This window comes from Mytilus galloprovincialis, chromosome 4 (assembly GCF_965363235.1).
Source record: "Mytilus galloprovincialis chromosome 4, xbMytGall1.hap1.1, whole genome shotgun sequence".
NCBI classification, from domain to species: domain Eukaryota; kingdom Metazoa; phylum Mollusca; class Bivalvia; order Mytilida; family Mytilidae; genus Mytilus; species Mytilus galloprovincialis.
In genome coordinates, this window is record NC_134841.1 from 8,646,875 (window position 1) to 8,671,759 (window position 24,885).

The 24,885-nt window shown below is 32.4% G+C and overlaps 1 protein-coding gene across 1 annotated transcript; it reads left to right on the forward strand.

Annotated features, from left to right (window-relative positions):
• Positions 1-563: 563 nt before the first annotated feature.
• On the forward strand, positions 564-9,590 carry LOC143070955 (uncharacterized). Its single transcript, XM_076245056.1, has 9 exons — positions 564-683; positions 1,040-1,229; positions 1,595-1,738; positions 3,728-3,813; positions 5,979-6,049; positions 6,304-6,497; positions 7,570-7,699; positions 7,995-8,068; positions 9,354-9,590. The coding sequence occupies exons 2-9, from the start codon at positions 1,079-1,081 to the stop codon at positions 9,356-9,358; spliced, it is 855 nt and encodes a 284-aa protein (XP_076101171.1). The 5' UTR covers positions 564-683; positions 1,040-1,078; the 3' UTR covers positions 9,359-9,590.
• The last annotated feature ends 15,295 nt before the right edge of the window (positions 9,591-24,885 follow it).

The following is a 24,885-nucleotide window of genomic DNA, read 5'->3' on the forward strand; positions in this document are numbered from 1 at the left end:
TAGTATCATAGCAAAATATGTGTACTTTAAGGTTCTTGATATATCATGACGTATTTCTAAACATGTCGATAGCCCAAAAGCGCATTTTTGACAGTTTTTAGCAAATATTGAGTATTCATCTCGCAAATGTATAAGTAGAAGATAGTTAACCTTCTTTAAAAATTTGTGAAGAAAAGCCATGTCAAAATTTCAATCCTGATATCGATGATCAGTTTATGTATTGCCTTTCGAATCTAAATTAATTCATTTTGATTAGCAATGAATGTCCCTCAAAAATTGACAAAAAGGTGCATACAATATTTTATCAAAATGACTTTAACATCAATATGTAGCTGCGCATTTGGTTAAAAAAGATAATGCTGAATATGTTACTAAAACTTTCATAAGAAATTTTGAATTATAATTTAAAAGTGAAAATAAATATATGATAAACCAATCAGTATGTACTGGAACCATTATATAGGTTTCAGTTTTGATAGGCCTCAATATATGTTCCGTATCCTGATTTGAAAGATGACATTTGGATAGCTATAAAACAAATTGACAGACATAACCTAATTTATTTTTTTTAGATATTAGCAGCACAAGTAGCGTCTGATTTAAGACATACCAATCCTCATCCAACTGCTGAAGATGTCCGATTAAGGATATATCAAAGAACATCAAATCCAGACGATGCACATGTATGTTTGATTATCTTTACGATTGTTATTTATTAAACTATGAAATATAAAGAACTTTTTTTTTCATTTTATCAGTCTACCATATCTAATTACGTGTATACTGAATATAACTTGCTTAGTGTAATTATTAATATTAATTATTCTGTTTGACTTATCTGTGGAAATAATGCCTATATAATTCGTCCCTAAAGCCCTTCAGTTTTGTTTAATAAGAATGACGCTCACCTAGGAGAATTAAGACCAGAGGCAACTATTTATAGGCAGATACTATTTAAAGCCTCTTCATATTTTTTTTGTATAATTTCAGTTAACAATAAAATAAATGATGTACTGATAATCAATCTATATTTCCATAGGATGACTGTGTTGATTTAGTTTTGGAGTTTGTTAAACCAATGTCTTCTGAAAGAAACCGTGGTTTATATAATGAACTAGTGTGTCGATCTCTACAACTTGGAGACCGAGTACGACGTGGTCCAGATTGGAGATTTGAAGAACAGGATTCTGGATTGGCAGGAACAGTAGTTGGACAAGAACCTGGCACTAGTAAGATTCATAATTCTAACAACATTTTCAATGACTACCACTGATTTGATACGGCTGCTAGAAGTCTGGAAGTTCCAAAAGTCAACTCAGTAGACATGATTTAAGAGACACGAGCAACACAACGGGTTCCACACGTAGGCTCTGCGTACCATTCCGGAGAATCTTAGATCACCCCAAGTTTTTGGTGGTGTTCGTGTTGCTCAGTCTTTAGGTTTTTTTTATGGTGTGTTTTTGTGTACGATTGTTTGTTTTTTTCTTTTTTAGCCATTGCGTTGCTATTTTATTTTCGACTTAGAGTTTGAACGTCTCTCGATGTCTTTCGCCTCTCTTTTATTTCAATTAGACATTTAAATTTATTATTTCAGAAGCAGTTTGGGTAGAATGGGATAGTGGTCATTTAAACGTTTATATCTACGACGAACTTAACAATATTTATAGTATTAAAAAAGTATATGAACCAAGAGTGTTATATGATGAAATGGTTGCCGTTGGATGCAAAGTGACACGAGGTATCTTAAATATGATATTATTTTGAAAATGATACGTTTGTACTGAACATAGCAATTTATTTTACAAATTAAATATACTGTAGTCTTCCTAAACTTCTTTTGTATTCATCACGAAACTGAATTACTGAACCGATACATTTTGATATTAACAAGACTATCCTAATTGCACGCTTTAATATCCATGCTGTAGCAGAGGAGACATTAAATTTTATCCTTGTCCATCACGATTTCGTTCTCTTACTTTAGTGCGCTTCCACCAAATGCTATGAAAATAGTACACAATTCGTATTACCACAAAACACAAATCTGTTTTGATTTTTGGTGGATTCACGTTTTTTGTTCTAGAGTTATGGCCCTATACAATTGGAAAACTGATGAATTTTTCGTTTCCGTTCTCCTTTTTTAGTTTGCCTCAACCAAATGTTATGAAACTCATACACAATGCTTTTTACCACAACTTACAGATCAAGTTTTAATTTTGGTGGTTTCACTTTAACCGTTCTAGAGTTAAGCCCTTTAGAAACGAAAATGATGAATTTTTCGTTTCAGTTCTCTAACTTAAGTTTGCCTTAACTAAATTTTATAATAACGTAATCACAATACTTTTTACCCAAAAACTCATATCAAGTACGAATTTTGGTAGCGTCACATTTGACTGTCCCTCTTGTATGTTTCGTCCCTCTTATTTTATACCGTTCTTCAGTGATGTCCCTTTATAACTTTATATGATATGCCAACGAGGACATCATCGGTATTCCCTGGACACATTCTCCATCTGTTTTATATTAATAACGAATGTATAACGTATTATCTATAAATTATATTTCATTTAGGGATTGTTGATCGCAGGAGTTTGTTACCGACGTTACCGGATCGTGATATTAATAAACAATCAACACAAAGCACGCATAATACGTGACAAATTAATGAATTTAAATAGCCGTGATATATTTTTTTATATTGTCTCTGCGTTCCCATTTGTTTAGCTTTTTCGTAATAGTTCCCTGATTTGGTACATAATTTATTCGTTAAGAAACAGTCATTACGATTTACCTTCCAGAGCACGTTTATTTACATTTTCCAGTACGGGTTTTCGTTTGCACTGGCGCGGCGCACTGGTCGAATGTTTTACAAAAGGTATCGTAGAAAATGTTACTTCATACCGGAAAATATTGATGAACTAATGTACGGGAAAACAACTATTCAATAGCAGTACATTGATGAATAACTTGATAATATAAAGGATCTTCTTTTACAAGAAAACTTAGTCATGTTTTTTTTTATTAAATTTAAACTCTTCAACGTCTATATTTTTTCTTATGTCGCACATTTTTTAAAACTATTGAAGGCGTTTGATGAACAGAGGTTTTATTATTGAATATATATATTTTGTTAACTTGTATTTAGTGTCATAAAGGCTATTTTTACTACATGTTATAGTCGTATAAGCGGACAGTTATTTACTAAATATATAAAAAATAGTTATGTTACCACAAAAAATCTAGCCTTTGGACAACAAGCTCAAACATATATACGACCGAAATGTGGTAAAAACTCATTAAAGGTATTCTAATTTGGTACCGCAGACGAGTAGAAATGCGTTTTGAAATTCCAAAAATGAGCTCTTATAAAATGAGATGTTTTAATATTACAGGAATGTCATACTTACAACTCATCAATGTTTTTTGTGTCGAAATCATAAATTGGTCCAACGTAGAAATGTATTTGCCAAATTTCATTACTCACATTAAAATATTATGCAAATAAGAAAACACACTATTAAACTTTAGTTTGTATTCCCTAATCAAGTTCAGTAATGAGGGTCTAACAAGGAACACGATCATTCAGTCTAATTTGTTAATTAACCTACTTTCATTTTCCACATTATAAGTTATAATCTTAGTCACTATTTAATTCTACAGATCATCCTTACGCCATACCTAATGTAAAACTGCATTTCTTATCTTTGCGTGTGTTTTTAATTATAAGGTATTGATTGGACATATGACAATGCTGATGGTGGACCTGGGACGATCGGGACTGTACTTAAAGTAAAACAGGATGGATCTATTGTTGTAAGAATAATTAATATTAAAATAATGTCAACAATCATTTTGGTTTGAAGTTTGTTTCCAAAACAAATTCGTATTTTACAAATACACTATGTGTAAAATGTAACACTAAATTGTTTCAACAATTGGCTCCATTATCTTACGGATTTTCTATTAATACCTAAGGATTTAATGCGACACAAATAAAGGTAACAGTAGTATACCGCAGTTCGAAAGTCATAAATCGATTGAGAGAAAACAAATCTAGGCTACAAACCTAAACAGATGGAAACACATCAACTACATGAGAAAAACAACGAAACACTAAAGTGCAACAAAAAAACCAAACGACAATGTAACACACACAGAAACGAACTTTAAGATACCAACTGCCATTTTCCTAGGTACAGGACATTTTAAGAAAAAAATGGTGGATTGAGCCTGGTTTTGTGGCTAGCCAAACCTCGCGCTTTTATGACAATGGTATATATATAACACTAAAAGGACAACATAACATGACAGGATTTCAATATAAATATTTGCAAGAACATTCAGGACAGAGAAATACACAAATAAACAATACAATAATCATTTCGAAAAGCTAATAGTTATCAAAGGTACCAGGCTTATAATTTAGTTCGCCAGACGCGCGTTTCGTCTACATGAGACTCATGAGTGACGCTCAGATCAAATAGTCAGAAAGTTAAACAAGTATAAAGTTAATGAGCATGGCTGACCAAAAGATTCTAAAAAGTTGTGCCATATACGGCTAAGGTTATCTATAGTTATCAAAGGTACCAGGCTTATAATTTAATTCGCCAGACGCGCGTTTCGTCAGAAAGCTAAACAAGTATAAAGTTAAAAGGCATGGCTGACGAAAAAATTCTAAAAAGATGTGCCAGAATAATTCATACTTTGCAAAAAGTGAATTTATTAAAATAAAAATGACCATATAATGGCCATACAAACATCTGCAGTAGTACCGATATAGTTCAATTGATTAATCTTTAGTGTTCACAATCAGTTTATAAATCATTCTAAAGTGAAGGTTGTAATCTAGCAGGTAGATTTGACTAACGAGGATTTTGGAAGCTTGTGTATGCCCTTTTTTTGATACGTTTAAGGTTTTTTCCATTTTCGTCTCACAAAATGGTGCACACATGATGATATTTCATGAACACCTGTCCTGCTCATTTGAATTGGTATCATATCCATATTTCGAGAAATTCCCCTTAATAATTCATGAGCATTTTGTTACTATCGTCATAATAGGAACCGTCGATGGGATGTTGAAAACTAATAAAAGATACAAGGCTTATAATCTAGTAATAAAGGATAAGTAATCCTTTGATAATTTTTTTCGCGGAATAACATAAATCCTTTGGTACAATGTTTTTTTATATATAATTCTTATTGTATGCTCGTACACCACTGTTCCTGATCCTGATTATGGGAGATTTGAGCGTTTACACACAGGTAAACACTGCTACATTCCTTATGTACCTGAACTAAGCATGTAATTCAGCGGTTGTTGTTTGCGTTATTCGTTTTCCAACTTTGCTCATATTAAAATATACCTCAGGAACCTGATGTCCAGTCGTTGTCGTTTGTTGATGTGGTTTATAAATGTTTCTCGTAAGTCGTTTTTTTTTATATAGAACAGACTGGGGTTTTTGTTTATGTTTGAATGGTTTTACACTAGTCACTTTTTGGGCCCTTTATAGCTTGCTGTTAATTCGGTGTGATCCAAGGCTCCGTATTGAAGACTGTACTTTAACCTATATTGGTATTTTACAAATTGTGACTTAGATGGAGATTTGTCTCATTGGCACTCATACCACATCTTCTTTTATCTATGTTAATAAAAAAATGTAACCTTTATCGGGACGGACGATCAGACATATTTCCGAAATTTTCTTGTGAAATACTTAGTAGTTTGCAAACTTTAGTATTTCGTTAGGATGCTAACTTGAATTCATAAGAGTACTGTAAAATGGAAGTTTCTCATAAAGAAATAGTTGACGCCCTGACAGTGTCCTACAAAGATCAAATCTGTTAGTTCACTTAAAGTTACAATCATTTTTTTCTTTTTGAAACCAAAGCATACGATTGAGTGAGTAAAATGAAAGTACATTGAAAGCAATATGAAGATTAACAAAAACAGTATTTCGTATTTTGGATATTTTCAGGTCCGCTGGAAATTTAAGAATACTGGCGAATACAAAATGGGAAAAAATGGATTATTCGAAATTCAAATGTGGCAAGTATAGTTTATGATGTTCACGATGACATATTTGTGTATACTTTGCAATCAAATTGTTAATTTGAAAAATTGAAATTTGTTAAATACTTGTGTAAATTATATTTGATCTATTTTCTCTATCAATTGATTCTAAGTGTTTCTCTTTTAATCGTTAAGTCAATTTTGATTCAGATTTCCTTTCCTTAAAAATTAAATTTTATAATTCACTTTTAATCAAATCACTTTTTGTAAATGAATTATTTGCTTTCCAGTAACGATTCATCTACTAGTCAACCCACTTATAGTGCAGGTATAACCTCCAACAAATACCAAAGTGGTGAATTTTCCTTTGAGCATTATGATACTGACCGTCTGAAGACTACAAATACAGCTGACACCGAACAGAGCAGGGAACAGGAACGAGTACATTATGATGAATATGTACTCAATGTTAATAATGAAAGTGGTAGGGTTAAAAAGTAAAGTTTATAACAAATATATTTTATCAGATTCGATCTACAAATGAAGGAAGATGATACATTTTATTAGTATAAATATTTGAGGATTGCAAATAAACTGGTGGTTTTATTTAGAAAGGATTGGAGATAATTGACTGCAATAATTCAGATGCACGCATATCGAAAGCAGGGGGATTTATAACGCATCTCGGATGTATGGGGCCACAGGCCCCCTTATGGAGATATTTATATAAAATTTTATAGATTTTTTACTAGTCCAAGCGTTTGAATACTTGCCCTCTAATCTTTTTTTCAAAATTCTGGATCCATGACTTAGAGGTTGCTGCCCTTTGGCAAAACATTTAGGAATTTTGGTCCTTAGTGCTCTTCAACTTCGTACTTTATAAGACCTTTTAAACTTTTTTTGGATTCGAGCGTCACTGACCAGTCTTTTGTAGAATAGCGCGTCTGGCGTAAATATCCTGGAATCTATGATCAGTTTATTTACAACTATTAGTTTTTATAGCCCGAGGGGATCACCTTCCCAATCGTCTGTGTTGACATGAATTATCTTTGATATTGTCATTATTATGAATTAACTGTTCACCAAAATTTTGAATTTTTGAAATACAAAGGCTTTTCTACCTCAGGAATAGATAACCTTAAATGTATTTGGAAATCTTATAGGAATTTTGTCTGCAATGTTCTTCAACTTCGTACCTTATTTGCCAATTTTTGGGATTCGAGCGTCTTAAATGAGTCTTTTGTAGACGAAACGCGCGTCTGGTGTAAATGCAAAATTTAAGCCTGGTATTTATGATAAGTTTATTCACTGTTGAGATTTAAGGTCTGGTTTAATTTGAAATTTATGATGTTCCCTTATTATTTAGTGTTTTTAATCGTAATTGGTATATTTCCAATTGCTTTCCGAGATTTAAACATCGGCAGACGTCTTCTAATGCTTCTAATTTAGAAAAAGTTTTTTTTCGTAAGCATTTTACGTAAATAAAAAAGTGTAACTTAAATGATAATCGAAGCTTTAGAGAACTTCCTCGATGATAACCTTTTTTTTTCTCACAGTTAATGTTTCTTGGGAATATGAAGATGGAACTGAATGGAAAAGATATGAAAAAAACCTGAATGTAAGAATTGAAAAAGCTTACCAGCGCAATAAAGTAGGAAGCACTATTCTAAAGTTCGAAAAAGAAACGTAAGTTTTTTTTACATTGTTAATCTTACACTTTGTTAATAAAGTTAAGTCTTTTATTTTCTAGAAGATGTTACACTATTTGCATCTATACAAGTGTAATGAGCATTCAACAAACCAATCTTGGTTTTTTCTCTCGGAATATAACAGTTTCTGCTTTTTTGAAAATATTGAAACACAAAATGGTAATTATCGTAATATTTGATAAAAAAAAACGAGGATAAAATGCCTACTTGGGGAAAAAGGTTATGCTTATTTTCTATCACTATCTTTTATTTGATAACTTATGATATTGCAGATATCTTATACATTTTAAAACAATGGTTAAAGAAAACAGTAAAACAAAGAGAGAAGTTAGAGTGCGCAGAAAAGGTTGGTTATTGAGTATGATAAATAAAAAATTGACCCAATTGATGAACTTTTCGAGTAATTCAGTTGTAAATGATCACGATTAAAAAGTATCAAAAATGTTCAACTACTTTTTTGATTCTTATATAGACTCTCTACCAACTACAAAATATACAGTTCTTTTAGCATTAACTATATAAAGGCAACATAAATGCAAAGACATGCTACCACCATTTTCTAATATTTCCATATATCCAACAAAAATGATCAACTTTTAGAACAGGAAATATTTTACCTATACATTCTATATTTTTTAATATCATCTTAACCATTTATACTCTGATTTCTAAAGACCAATTTCTTACCAGTGGTTTAAGTCTCATAGAGTCACATGACGTTCAATGAGTCAACTACAAGTAAAAAACACTCTGGTTTCCCGAAAGTCTTGGTTAGTCTAGTTATTTTTACATTGTATAGCAAGTACATGCACGCGTAAAAATTGGATGAAAATTTCATGCTTATTCTTTTGCTAATTTTCTGCCCAATGCAAAGTTTGCCTAAGCAGTATTTGACACAGCATTGTAGAATATTCGACTTTTATTGCTCCTCAACTTTGACTTTGAGTTGGCCTACACACTTTTTCATATTGGTATACCACTGATTAGTTAGATGAAGTTGAAACGCGTGTCGTACCAAATCACAATCCTACTGTCTTTGATGAGATTTAAAACAAAAACACTATGTTGGTAAAAGTTTGGTGCTTTTTAGTATGTTGTAAATTTTTATTGTATGAATTGGTGGCATGGCACGTAAAGGAATGATTTTCCCTCTAGGAACATGACACGTTTTTGTGGTCTTAAATGTGATCTGCATGTTCTTTTCCTGATCGTGGATTTTGGTTTGAATGTTGATTTTTAAGTCATGTATATGCCATTTAATTAGCTTATGTTTGTTACCTTATTTGTATATACTAGTTTATGTGATTTGAACATCGGTAATTGATGTCGCCTGAATTTACACCCGGGTTTTGATCGGTTCGTGTTGCTAAATATTTTTTTTTATCTATATAGTGATTTTTGATTTTTTACAGGTGACTCCTTTCTTTCAAAAATTGAGGTTTTTCCTTCTTTGGTATGGGCATTGAATAAGTTCAGGCAATTTAGCATAATGACTGGAACGATCGGATTTATGACAGTTACTTGAATATTTTTTCTCATTTTTAAAATAAATATAATAACACTGATTATTTTATCATAATGCCCGTTAACATATAATTCGTCGATAATACATTATCGTTTTTTATTTGTAGAATAGATTCATGTAGAGAAGATTCATCGAGTTCGACCAAGTCATCAGAACCAACTGTACAACCATTGCATTCTATTGTCGTCTTTGTATATTGCGAACAATTACATAGTTTCTATTTACTGAAATGTTCTTAGACACACACTATAATGTTATTTGATTCGGAACTAACAGTACCCAGTTGCCATAATGTTATGATTTTAAATGAATGATGTTGTTTATTTATTAAAATTCTTGAAATGGATGTCGATTTTTTCTGTAAATTCACTGTATGCCGTGTCGTCCGTCTTTTCTATTCTGGAAGTTTTTATTCTAATTAGCAGAATTTGCCTAATTAAAGTTCTTTAAGCTTTGCAATACTATTCCCCATGCTCAATTGAAAGATTGACTTCGCCGTATTATATTATTTAATTGTTTGTTTCTCTGTGCTGTCGTATAAGGAAGACGCTCGTTGTAAATCTGCGGTTTACATGTTGTAACGACTATTATATTATTTAATTGTGCATTTCTCTGTGCCGAGTGTTCCTACGTTTGTGTAAAAACTCATCATAGAAACAAGAATTAAAATTTGTATTTACGCCAGACCGAATTTCGTCTACAAAAGACTCATCAGCGACACTCGAATACAAAAAGGTTTTAAAGACCAAATAAAGTACGAAGTTGAAGAGCATTGATGATCAACATTCCTAAAATATTTGCCAAATACAGTAAAAGTAATCTACTCCTGAGGTAGAACAGCCTTAGTATTTCAAAATATTTAAAATGTTTGTAAACAGTTAATTTATGAATATGACCATATCAATGATAATTCATGTCAGCAAGTGCCTACTACTGGGCTTGTGATACCCTCGGGGAAATTAAACGACACCAACAGTGGCATCGACCCAGTGGTTTAAAAACAATTATGTGCTGTTTTGTCTTACACGCAGTGATGTTATTTTTGCGATATTTCTTAACATTTCCATATAAGCGAGAAGTTTGGCTAGCAACAAAACAAGGTTCAACCCATTATTTTTTCTTGAAATGTCTTATACCAAGTCAAGAATATTGCAGTTGTTATCAAATATTTCGAGTGTTTCTATGTAAGTTTCATTAGAGTTTGTTTTTGTAACACTTCAGTGTTTCTGCTGTTCCGTTTGTCTTATAATTGATATGTATTAGTGTGTAACCCCGATATGTTTTCTCTCAATTGATTTATGACGTTTGAAAAGTGGTATACTACTGTGGTTTTTTTTTTATTTTGATCGTCACCAACATTATTTGACTATTGATTTTTTCCAAATAATTATTATAAGAGTGATTTTTTATTGGTCTTGTTCACATGATTTCTAATAGATTCTGTATGCTTTATATCGGTGTATTTTAAACTGATTTAATCAAGTATCATACCTTTTAATCGATTTAAACATACACCGATACCTCTTAAAAGTTAAGCGATACTTTTATGTTCATGACTGACAGGATAGTATAAATCAAAATAGTCATAATTGGATATGCGAAGATAGGTGATGTCATCCTTCGAAGTTTCCATTTAAACTTGTAAATACATCGTTTCTTTTGTCATTTTACTGTGTGTGTATTGCAAACTGGCTATATGAATTGCATTACTGAACTAACGGTTGAAATCTTCATGGATTTTGTTAAATTGTAAGAACGTTTCTGAAAAAATGCAGAATCTGCGTAAGTGTCGAAATGATGATATCGCACTCTAAAAAAGTGAAAACAACACGACAAATAAGTTCATGTCTCCGAGGTGCTTTCCTGGATTCATCTTCATAAGGAAGACAAAAAAACCCGAATATTTGAAAGCCAAGAAAATGTATGAATCTAAACAGTTGAATAGTACTAGTTTTATGACAAAAAATGCAGCACACCTTACGTGAGTTTAAACCACATTTTCTCATTTAAGAAAGGTTTACAATTAATTATATCAGTACTGAATTAATTAAAATTGAGATGGTGATACTCTCGGGGACTGATAATGTAACAGCAGAGGTAATACCCCAGTGCTGTAAAAAATATAAAAAAACAACATGTTAAAAGAATACATGCGTCCGAAACGTTTTTCTGGATTAACATTCATAAGGAACACTCGAAGCCGAATATTTTTAAGTCGAGGATGAAGAAAAACCGAAACAGTTGACGATCAATATGACAAAATAATACCTGCAAAATATAGGCAACTACCTCTTACTCGAAGGTCAACATTGGCTTACGGAGTTCAAACCGTAGTTTCTTTATAATTTCAAAAGAGATTGATGATATTCATAGATATTCTTTTTTGTTAACGTTTTTGTTCCCAGATATAACCTTAATGTTTCATTTCACAGAAACATAACTTAGGAATATTATCGGTATACATACTCATGGGTGGGGTAAATTTCCAATTCTGAGGAAGACACAACTGGAGTGGTATATGCAGCATATGTTTTGCAGTTTAAACTCGGGTTATATAAATGTTGAAGATATGCCACACGGCCTTTCCATTCCAGGATATATGTTTAAGAAACTTCATTGTTAAAATGGCACAGTTTTAGCCGTGACGGGAGTTCCTATGAGAAATTGCATTGTCCATGTTTATAAACATGCAACCTATGTTTGATGAAAAAAGAGAATACAAAATCTAATTTTGCTCATAGATTGCCATACAATTAACCTAAATATAATGTTTTAAAATATTTCATGAATATTGAGAAAAGCGATATTTGTTTATCCAGCGTTCATATATTAAGTTACGAAATTTTTTTAATTATTCTGATCATATATTGTTTTGTGGCTTATCGTTTGTAGTTGTGATTCTATTTTTTTTAATTTTCAATCCATATGTTAATAAAGGCAACAGTATTATACCGCTGTTAAAATTCATAAACCGATTGAAAAACCCCAAATCCGGGTTCCATACCAAAACTATGGGAAACACATCAAATATAAGAGGAGAACTACGATTCAACAGAAAATCAACACTATAATGCTGCACACACAGAAACGAACTTCCTGATGAAGGTAAATCCAGAAAAGCGCTTCGCACGCAATAAATTATTAAACGTGTTGTTTTATATTTTTACATCACTGGGTCGATACCTCTGCTGGTAGACTATGAATCCCCGAGGATATCATCAGCTCAGTAGTCAGTGCTTCGGTACTGACATGATTAAACAAACTTTACTAAAATTGTCCGTTTATAAATTTTGAAATTATTATGAAACTAAGGTTTCAACTCCCTCAGGCAAAGTTGGCTTTAGATGAATTAGGCTATTTATTTTAGGTATTTTTAACATATAGCTCTTCAACGATTTTCGGTACTTATACATCTTCGGATTTCAAATGTTTGGCTTTGAACGTTCCTGATGAAGGTAAATCCAGAAAAGCGCTTCGGACGCAATAAATTATTAAACGTGTTGTTTTATATTTTTACATCACTGGGTCGATACCTCTGCTGGTGGACTATTAATCCCCGAGGGTATCATCAACTCAGTAGTCAGTGCTTCGGTACTGACATGATTAAACAAACTTTACTAAAATTGTCCGTTTATAAATTTTGAAATTATTATGAAACTAAGGTTTCAACTCCTTCAGGCAAAGTTGGCTTTAGATGAATTAGGCTATTTATTTTAGGTATTTTTAACATGTAGCTCTTCAACGATTTTCGGTACTTATACATCTTCGGATTTCAAATGTTTGGCTTTGAACGTTCCTGATGAAGGTAAATCCAGAAAAGCGCTTCGGACGCAATAAATTATTTAACGTGTTGTTTTATATTTTTACATCACTGGGTCGATACCTCTGCTGTTGGACTATCAGTCCCCGAGGGTATCATCAGCTCAGCGCTTCGTTCGCAATAAATTATTAAACGTGTTGTTTTATATTTTTAATATAGCAATGGTCATTTTTGGCCTCAAATTTCAGGTTCATCTGATGAAAAACATTGAAAACGTTTTATAAACGTAAGTGTCTTCTTCAGTCGTTTCAGTTAATCTATGTAAAATATTTGAATATGTTACGTTTTCAAATGTTTGGCTTTGAGCGTTCCTGATGAAGGCAAATCCAGAAAGCGCTTCGGACGTAAGAAATGATTAAATATGTTCTTTTCAATTTTTACATTACTGTGTCGATACCTCTGCTGGTGGACTATCAATTCCCGAGGGTATCATCAACTCGGTACTGACATGATTAACAAACTTTACTAAAATTGTCCGTTTATAAATTTTGAAACTATTCACAAACTAAGGTTTCAGCTCCCTCAGGCAAAGTTGGCTTTAGGTGAATTTGGCTATTTATTTTAGGTGTTTTGACATATAGCTCTTCATCGGTTTCGGTACTTATATATCTTCGGATTTCAAATGTTTGGCTTTGAGTGTCTTGATGAAGGTAAATCCAGAAATGCACTTCTGACGCAAGAACTTATTAAATGTGTTGTTTTCAATTTTTTTTCAGATGTTTTTTGTCAAAAATGAAAGTGTCCGCATCCGTGTTCACTATCAACCTTTATATATTTTATCTATTATCATCAAATACAACTTACATTAAAATATTAAGAGTGAACACAAAATCAAAGACAGTGTAACATCAATGTTGGTCATTTGCATAGCTAGGTCAGTATTTCATAGACGATGTAGCAGCCAAGTGTTGCATCTTCTAAAATGAGTGCAAATGATCGATTAAATGGAAAAAAATCGTGATTGGACTTCATGCTAGCAATTAAATCTGTAAATAATTTAATTTTGGATGTAACGCGTCTTCCAATTGGCTGACGTTATTTTGTTATCAGCCGATAGACATAATTTAGTCATGTGACCGTGACGTCATTAATGTTTTTTCATGGTTTTCTGCGGTTTAAAATGGAATTTAGAATTAAATTATAAGAAATGGCTGTAATATTTTTTCTGTCTATTCGAAATAACATACAAAATGTGGTGCACACTGTCAAATAACCCGCTACACACGTTATTCAGTGTGCACCAAATTTTTTATGTTATTTCTTCATAGACAGAAAAAATATTACAGTCATTCCTTAATTATATGCAACTACAGATATAATGAATAATCTACAGATTTCCATGTAGTGGGAGATAAAATGGACATAATTGTGCAAATCGTGTTACACGTATGAAATTTGGTATAAAGGTTGATTAAATGATACTTTAAAAAAATCAACTGCTGGCCAGGAAAAAAAATCATTTTTTCAAGATGGCCACCACACATTTCGGAAATGGCGTCATTTCAAATTGACAATAATTCGTTAATCCTTTAAAAGGTGTGTTAAATCCAATGTTAGATTGGATAAAAAGTAAATGACAGTTCCTAAATTAAGACTAGACAATACATTAATGAAAATAAAGGTAACTTCCGGTTTCAAAATGCCGGCAAAAAAGTCAAACATTTCAATTTTTATACTTTCAAGCAACTTTACATGGGATGTATAATCCAATGTAAGTTGTGATAAAACGTTAAAAATAGTTCCTAAGTACGACAAAACAACACATAAATGAAAAAAAAAATAGTGACTTCCGGTTCCAAAATGGCGGCAAAAACGTAGAAAATATTTTTATGATTTCCTTCAACTTAACAAGTGTTAAAACACTCTTTGTTTTGTTTAAATACCTACTTTGGTTAGAAAAACAGGTTGCTTATTTTATTATTATCTGATAGTTGCCTATACAACAACCCGTACAAGGAAGGCCAGAACGGAAGCATCTACAGTTACCAACACAGCTCGATTTTCGTCTCCGCATTTCAAATTTTCTGACACGAGGATGCAACGGCAGTCAAAGAAGTCCATTTTGGTTTCCAACTGTCATTGATTCTTTCTTTCATCCAACCCCAATGTTCATGACTTGGAACAAGTATCTGTCGAATACACGAATCAGGCTGAGCCCAACCAACTCCTCCTTGATATACTTCTCTTTTGATGTGCTCTGGAAAAGAACCTCTTGTAGGCGGAATTCCATCACAATGCCGCTGCTTCCTGCGAAACAATTCACATCGTGCCTCGCTTCATACTTAAGCCTAAAAAAACATCCTTTACATCTGGAAAACCTTCCATTGTTAGCCAAGCTGACCTTTTGCCTTTCTCATGACAATTCGACAAAGTGCCACATCCACTAAATGCATGGACGAAAGGAAGAGCAGCTACACAAGGACCAAACGCATTTGATATGTCACGTGCAGGAAGCCATCAAAAGTCGTTATTCCTTCCATAACCTATCCACAATTTGTTCTAACTAATTTTGTGATTGCTGCAATTCTTGATACTATTACATCTGTGTCAATACTACCTAAAATTACATTTTACAACACTTTTCATAATCATGCCGAACATGGACAAACCTTCGTGTATCTGCTTCTGCATGATTACAAGGGGATAGATAGCAAGTATCTTTATTGAAATTGCAAAGAATATTTTCACCATGAGTAACATACACATTTTCATTAGTCTCTTAAGAAGCAATTTTGTCAGCAAGAAACTTGAACAATTTCGTTTTGTCGTCACCTTCACAGAGAACTACTCCATACCCTTGGTGTTCTACCAGAACCAACACCATCTGGCACAAGAACCTTGTCTTTGTCTTGCCACAGCCTTTAAATTATTCATTTATTAAACATCAAATACAATGTCTACTTCTGAATACTTATCGATGCAAGATTTTATATAAGGCAGTATGACATCATTAGCATAATCATCAAATATTTTTGCCCAACTTTGGGACCTGTAATTAACCATTGCTGCCCCACTAACGATAAATGCGTCCGAATTTGGATCAGCAAATCGCAGAATGTTTCAAGTATACCCATTTGCAGCGATTTAATACCACTATTTCAAGTGATGTTCTGAGATAAAGTCGGAAGAGCAGTTTGGTTTCTATGGATAAAAAAATATTCCAAGTAAAACTGTCTACTGTGACAAGAAATGAAAAGTCTAAAGTTGTTCTTTTTTATTTGGTTATAAAAAGCAGGTTCTCCTTCATTTTGCATTTGCTTCAAAAGATCTTCGTATTGTTTGGAACAATATCTTGGAGTTTATTTACACATCTTACCTGTTTCCGAATCAACAATATCCTAAATGGAGTATTTTTTTTACAAATCTGACGACACTTCTAGAAATGAATTTCCAAACTTGTTCATCACTTTGCAAAGCCTTTGAAGCTGTGTAAAGAAATCTGTTTGTGTTTTCGTAGAGTCTTCATTATGTCGTTCGTCTGTTTTAGAATGACCCAAACCACTAGATCTTTCAAATTAATCTTCTAGTATACTGACTCCTGGTCCAGCTACCATCCATTTGTCTAAATTGGATCTTCGGTTAATCCTATGGCACCAATATCGCCCTTCACAATTGCATTATTCTGTTTTTGTGCCTGATCAACTGTTTACAAGAACGAAATTTACTGGCCTTACGTACAGTGAAATTATCATTTTCAAATTCCATTGCCACCTGTGGGTGATGTTTGGGAAGGAAAGTCATATCTCGGAGATATAATCTGAAATTAACAATGTTTAAGCAAAGTACATGCAGTTGTCTGATGCGCCTGTCTAGTCCTAGGTACATTTGAACATACATAAAAAGAATCTGCCGTTCTTGGTGTTGCAATATTGGCTTCAGTAAGACAACATGTCTATCCCCTATCACGCAATATATCACCCAGAGTTTTATAACAAGTCATTTCAATGTGTAATCCACCAAACATGACGATACACTTATATTTTCTTTATAAATCAGGCCATTCCCACTGAATTTGCTTAGACATTTCCAAAAGTGGCTGATCTGCAGTTACATTTGATGTTTCTCCAGATAAACTACATTTTCGCCTTAACCATCGAATACCTGCATGACCTGAGAATTGCCTGGTAGTGCATTAACATCGCTCTTGATGTCTATAAATAGTTTGCACATGGGCAATAGTGTGAAACACATGTGTATCATAACCTTAAAAAATGTTATAAAACCAATTCATAATATCATTAGAAATAAAAAAAAAACACTAAATATATAGTAAATAGTTAAGAATTTTGTTACATTTCCGCGCATGCGCAAATACTGGATATGTCAAATATTCATTTTTAATAAATATGTGATGTAAGGAAGGTAGCCACCAAACCTGGTAATTGGTTTTAACTAAAAGAAGTTCAAAGAAAAGTTTTCCAGAAAAATCAATATTTTAACTATAGAAATTAGCTATTTTAAAAAATGGCCGTGGCCATCTTGAAATATTTTTTTTTAATGGCCAGCAGTTATTTCTTACAAAGTATATAATAATGATGCTTTGTGGTAATTTTCATGCTTGTATCATCATTTGCACAATTCCCTCGATTTTACTTGCTAATATCTTCCACTAATATTTCACAAGGAGCAACCATGAAACTGAGGAAAACGCGCATGACATCCCCCGGGGTAATGAAAGCAACGTCTGGGTATATGGGTTAGCAACTCTAATGGGCTATGAGTTTGTAGACTGTTACCAAAGTCGTCATTGAAATTAAACATCAATGAGTTTAGGATGTTTCCAAGAACTGATAAAAAATAACCTTCAGTATGACGTTTAATACTATTTTCAACTGGTACCGTATTTGGATGTTAGACAAACCGGTCACCGAAACGTTCGAGTTTAAGGCCATCATTACGTTATACCGACTGTTAATATTTGTATATTTCGAAGCCGTACTGGAACCTATCTATGGGTTTTGTTAGGACGTGCGTTTATCAATAAAAATCCTATAAACATAGTAAAACGGGGATAATAACCATAATCGTATCCTCGCAAAATACATCGCTTGAAGCAAATGAATCAACTACAGTAAATTTAAGATATTAGCATTATTGTTATTATGTTTATAGAGCACGCATGAATACAGAGATCACGAGGAAAATATATGCCGCAAGAAGAGCAGATAACAGCTGAATGCCACCAATGGGTCTTCAATTCATCGATATTCCTTTTTGTGTTTCATATATACATATGACGTAAATCTCTACTTAAAAAATAAAATTAAAAAATACAACACGTTATTGTGCTATGGTAAATGTTTGTATTCTTGTCTTTCATTTTTGCTAATGTGCTTTATTTTTGTGCCCTTATTGCGCTTATCTGCTACATATTTGTTTGTTTTTATAGTTATAAAGATTATAAGAAAATGCTAATTATGTGTTGTGTTGTGTTTTTATATATTTGTCAGTATAGTGGAAATTAATGTGAGTGACAGGTTTAGCTATCTATAAAACTTGGTTTAATCAACCATTTTCTTGATATGAAAATGCCTGTACAAGGTCAGGAATATGACAGTTGTTATCCATTCGTTTGATGTGTTTGAGGTTTTAATTTGCCGTTTGATTAGGGACTTTCCGTTTTGACATTTTCAACGGAGTTTTTTGTGATTTTACTTTTTAATGCATAGTAATAGGAAATCAAACAAAAGGACATAAGAAAGCACAAAGTAATATATAGTAAGTAGACGAGGTATGTTCAAAAGACACGACTATCCACCCACGACCAAATGACGTCAATGTTTCGTCACCGTATGGCCTCCGACAATAATAAAAATAAACATTCCTCGTAGCAAGCTATGAAAGGCTGCAAAATTAAAGATAAAGGAATTCAAAGAAGAAAACTAGCGGGCCGGTTCATGTTCAAAACAATAAGCGAAAAACAAGTATGATATACAAAACAAACGACAGCTACTGCCATACCAATTCTTGAATAAGAAAAGCACATACTTCATATGGCTTGGTTCAAAGTTTGCAGGCTCTCGTGCTCTTTTGATCAAGTCACATAAACACCTAAGACACAAAGAACCGATCTTATAAAAAAAAAAAAACAAAAAAAAAAAACAAAAAAAAACACGGAAAGTTTTTGTTTGTTTTTTATAATGGAATTCTGCTGCCAATATTGATCTTTATCCTTTTATAAAAACACGTGTATCTTGGAAGTTTAAAATTAAGTTTTACGATCACATTTAATAATGCATCAAACTAAACACTAAACTAAACCAACAGAGCTCTTTCTTATATATGATTACCTTAGGATCTTTATTGAATGAAACAAAACAAAAATCTTAAAAGAGTTAATTGATACTACACTATATACTTATACAATATGACAAAAACTTTACCATTATAATTCATTCGTTACAATGGACATCATAGATCTATTTCTTATTCAAAGTTTTGTTCTTTGATATATCTTAAAAAGGAAATGAAAGTAATTTCCTTATACTTTAACTTATAATTAATAAAAAAAAAATGATTTTAATTTATCGTCCATGTTACATTTTGTTCTTTGATTGGCGAATATAAAAAGAAGATGGGGTATAATTGCAAATAAGACAACTCTCCACAAGAGCCAAAATGACACAGAAATTTGAAGGCACTTTATTTATTGTGCACTGTCGATATTGTTTGGTTAGTTTTATAGTGGGAAAAATGTTACATGAGCTAATATCACTCCCACCCCACTCTCACAACCCAGTAGGTCTACATCTACAGTTACACACACTATTGATCTGCAGTGGAAATCCATTTCGCAGATACTTCTGTGCAAACGTCAACATGTGTTTACAAGTACATAGTTTGCTAGAAAAAAATATAAACACAGATTAGTTGTTTACCAACTGCTACGGTTTTAAACTCTATGTTAACGTCTTTAATCATTAGACTAGGGATGCATCTCACAATTATCATCCCCTTAAAAGTCCACCATGAACAAACGGAGAAAATTGTATACTGTTTGTTTTTGTAATTCATTACATCGAATTCCAGTGAAATAAGAAGTGGCTATATCAATTATAGGAACTCACCAAAAATAAAAATGTATAGATATACGGTTTGCCAATTACGCCCATCAAGTTCAGATAAAAAGCTTTTTCTTGTCAATTAATCTGCCAACATCGCGTAACATTGTTATTGCACAAGCTCCTCTAATCAATCTGTCAAATTTAAGATGATACAAATTTTCATAAATTCTCATAAATGTGGACCAAAGGATGACAAATGTGATGAGAACATTGACAAATTTGTTGACCCTAACCTTGACCATGTTAATCGCTTAACAAAACTATACTAATTTCGGTATTTTGGCTATCCAGCGTTAGTTTCTTCAAAACCACAAATATAAATTTAGATCGTTTGACTTAAAATATAGATTAACTGTTACTGAGAAGAATTCTAACTGATCAATGACCAACCAAACATAGCAAAATAACTGTATGATATGATGAGCTTATTCCGTAGATATTATATCATGTTATTTTTAAAACACAATTTTTAATGTTTTCCAATTTTATAAGAAAGTCCTTACATCACTTACACTATTTATAAAGCTAAATAAAAGATGCAGTTCATTACACAGAAATCATTCCTTTATGATAAGCATTGCAATAACAAAAAAAACAAATTCTTGATTACACCCATCTAAAGTATTTTTTGATTTTTGTGTCTCGTAAGACTTTGATTAAACATTTCTGCATAACCAATGTCGGAGGCCACAAATCAGTCTTAATCTCAGCGAGAAAATCATGCAAACCAAACAAGAAAGTGTTTTATAGTGTCCAGTGAAAATTAACGTCATACTAAACCCCAAAACATATAAATTAACTAAAATAAAAAAATAAACTTGACAAACAACGACCAGAAGCTCTTGACTACGAAAAGGCACAAAAATGCGTCGGGGTGCAACCTTTTTTGTCGATCTTCCCCTTAACCTCTTTCCAATGAACCCTGACTATTGAGAGGCTCAAAAATGCGTCGGGGTGAATATATAAAAAAGAAGACGTGGTATGATTGCCAATTAGACAACTATCCACAAAAGACCAAAATGAAACCTATTTTGTCAATCCTCCCTTAATACCTCTTTTCAATGTAGCTATAGAATAAAACAAAAAATACATCAATATGCACAGTAAAACTCAGGTTAAAAGTAGTCCGATGTCGATATAAGAGTAGGTAACAAAAGAAATTCAGCAAAATGACATTTAAACATTAATTAACATAGGTCTAATAGCAGTAATTGATAGTTCCAGGCCAGTATAACCGAATAAAAGATTTAATAACCAAACGGACAATAGAGTCTCAGATACTCAGAAAAAGTAATGATGCAAAAGTGCACACTGACATTCGGTATTGAACTGCCAATTATTAAAACGTGTTTATTTGCTTTATCTGCAATATGCACGATCTGTGTTTCCTATCTATAATACTAAAATAACGAGGTCCAATTTGTCAGCCGTCATCACGTAAAAACGACGAATCAAAGAATCCAACTTTATATATAACTAATATAGTACAAAGGTGTAGATTAAAAATTACACCACTCCAGGCTCTTTTGTTTTCCACGTAATTAATATTGTCAATAATTAAGAAGTTCCGGGTCGAGTCCGATACCGATACCAATAGTATATTCACCTGCTACCTATTACCTTATCTGTACGTTCCGCATCTGACAGGTGTCAACGGTGTATTCAGGATTAATATGCAATAGACACGGGTCATAATCACAGGGTTGACACTACTAAATTGTCAAATTGTTACCTATTGTAGTATTTTAATCAGTAAGACTTTCTAAGATAACAATACAAATGCTAAAAATCTGTGACTAAAAATAAGGCGTATAGGTACAGTTTTCAATTTGTTAGCGGGCATAACGTAAAACAGCGAATCAAAGAATTCAACTTTATGTATAACTCATATAGGACAATGCTGTTGATTAAAAAATACTCCATTCCAGGAGCTTTTGTTTTCTAAATAATTAATATTACCAATAATTGATAAGTTCCAGTTCGACGGGTTCAAACAGAAAGATTTAAGAGCAGAGAAAACTGTGTATCTTATAATCGGCATGACTTTATCAGATAACAATACTAATACTAAAATAAGGCTTGCGCATAGTTATATAATTTAATTCATTCACGGACCCGCGATATCACGGGTGTGTTCTAGTTTATACAATCTTTACAAAAATGCGTAATCTGTATGATATAACTACTGTCAATCTAGACACACCACCTAGAGAGGCATAACTCTAGAGTCGTATCTATTTGTTAATGTCACAGTTTAATTTTCAACAAATTAAGTGAAAACAATTCTAAAAGCATGTTGACGGACACACTAAAAGAAAATTCATCTTAAAGGAATTTTTGGTCTTCAACTTCGTACTTTGATTCGAGCGTCACATTTTGTAGACAAAACGCGCGTCTGTCGTAAACATAAAATTTTAATCCTGATATCTATGATGAGTTTATTTATATCAATCAATCTTTAAAAAATACCACAATTTCAATACTTAATCAAAAACCACATGCATATATATCAACTTAAATTAGGACAGAACGAAGCAGAAGGCATAATTATTTTCTTTCAATGCTTTTCGGCTCGAAATTTTGTTTACATTTTTGTGAAAATTGTTATCATCATGTTGTCTTGCAGAACATAATTTCCTTCTTGCATAATGCAAAGCTTTTTTTGTCTGCACCATATCACTGTTCACAAATATTTACTAAAAAAAAGATTAATATCAGCGAATATGTTTAATAATTATTAATTCAAACTATTAATGGGAAGTCTTTCAAAACAGTTGATCACATTAACTAGGCAGATTTATCTATTCAAGTATAAAAATAAACTGGATCAATAACAAATTAAAATTGTTACAATTAATTACCATTGTAATTGATTCTATCTGTTTTCGTGCGTTATGTGATTATATTAAAATAAGTATGCCATTTAGTCTCACCGTGACGAAATGGCATACTTATTTTAATATAATCACATAACCTTTACAGAAAAAAATTTCTAAACTCATATCTCGCTATTCATATGAAGTGTAAGATTAACTCAGACATTAGGCGCTACCTTGATATATCCAGTCTTGTATTTGTTTAAACTTAATCGATACTACCTCTTACAACTAAACAATACTCTCCTAATTATCAGGACCGAAAAATAAAATTAGTCAAAAAAGATATCCGGAACATTTAACCTTGTAGGTAAACGCTTCTTTTGTCACTTTACTGTGTGTTGTTTAAACTGACTATATCAGTTATAAAACCTTAGCAACTGTTGAATATAATGAAAATGTTTTACTGTTTGGGCATTTTCAAAGATTCGCAAAAAATCTGTTGAAAAAAGGAATAAGAACTCTAACTGAAGGCAAATATTGTGTCATAATGAAAAAAGGTCAGTCTAAAAAATGTGTAACAAAGACAATTACTTTTAGTTTCGAGTAGAAATTCAATGCGTAACAGTTAAATGACAATAGTAAATTCATGACCTAATGGGACACCTATTTTTTATCCTTTGGTTGATCTTACGGTGGAAAAGTGGCAAGGTACTTTCATGAGGTTTTTTTCTGTTAATTGACTATTCATTTTCATCTTTGGTATGTTTTGTATGCATCCTTTTGTTTTCAACGTTTTTTGGCTCGAAAATATGTTAACACCTTCCGGCGTACATGAGAACATCCCTAGTTTTTGATTGGGATCGTGTTGCTTATTATTTAGTTAGTTTTCTTTGTTGTGTCATGTGTACTATTGTTTGCTTGTTTGCCTTTTTCATTTATAGCCATGGCGTTGTCAGTTTATATTCGATTTATGAGTTTGACTGTCCCTGTGGTATCTTTCGTCCCTCTTTTATAAACAAGGGTTACCTGCATGTCGTCTTGCAGGACCAGAATTTCTACCTTGAATAATACAATGATATTTTTTAAACTCTTACAAAAGCAGGATTTCATTTTCAAAAACACCCGCCCCTTATAATATCAAATGATCATCCACTTATGTGTACTTTTGCAAAATGATTTACTTTCAAAAAAGAATAAATAGAAGCGAATAAGTTCGATAATCCTTGATATGATACTGAGATATAATAAACAATTTAATTACAATCGATAAGCGTTAATTCGTAGTATCTATTGATAATCCGGTGCTAAGCCATTATGTTTGTCATTCAAGCTGCGGTTGAGATATTTTTCCAAAATTACAGTTGATCACATGATTAGGCCCTATTGTCTCTAAGTTAAATTTGAATATGAACATGTCAACTAAGTTTTTGAACAAATATCAATTACAATACCTCAGCAACGGTTGAAACGTTAATGACGACTGCTTAACTGTTTGGGTATATCTGAAGATGCAAACAAAATGTGTGTGTGTTGAAATAAGGAGTATGCACTCTAACTGAAGTCTAACATTGTGCCATAATGAATAAAGGTCAGTCAAAAACTATGTAACAAGGAAAATTAAGTTTCCAGTAGAATTTCAATGTGTAACAGTTCAATAGCAATGATTCATGATGTAAGAGGACAGTCATTTGACATTTGTGGGTTGATGAAACGGCGGGAAAGAGGTTTTATTCATTTTCATCTTTTGGTACGCAAACTCAATGTTTTTCGGCTCGAAAATTGTTTACAGTTTTGTAAAAATTATTACCATTATTTTGTCTTGCAGAACACAATTTCCATCTTGCCATGGCTATAAATACAAGGGTATTTTTTTCGGCACTTACCGAGTAAGGCTTTTTTGTTAACAAAACCATCTGCTACCATGTTATCTCAAAT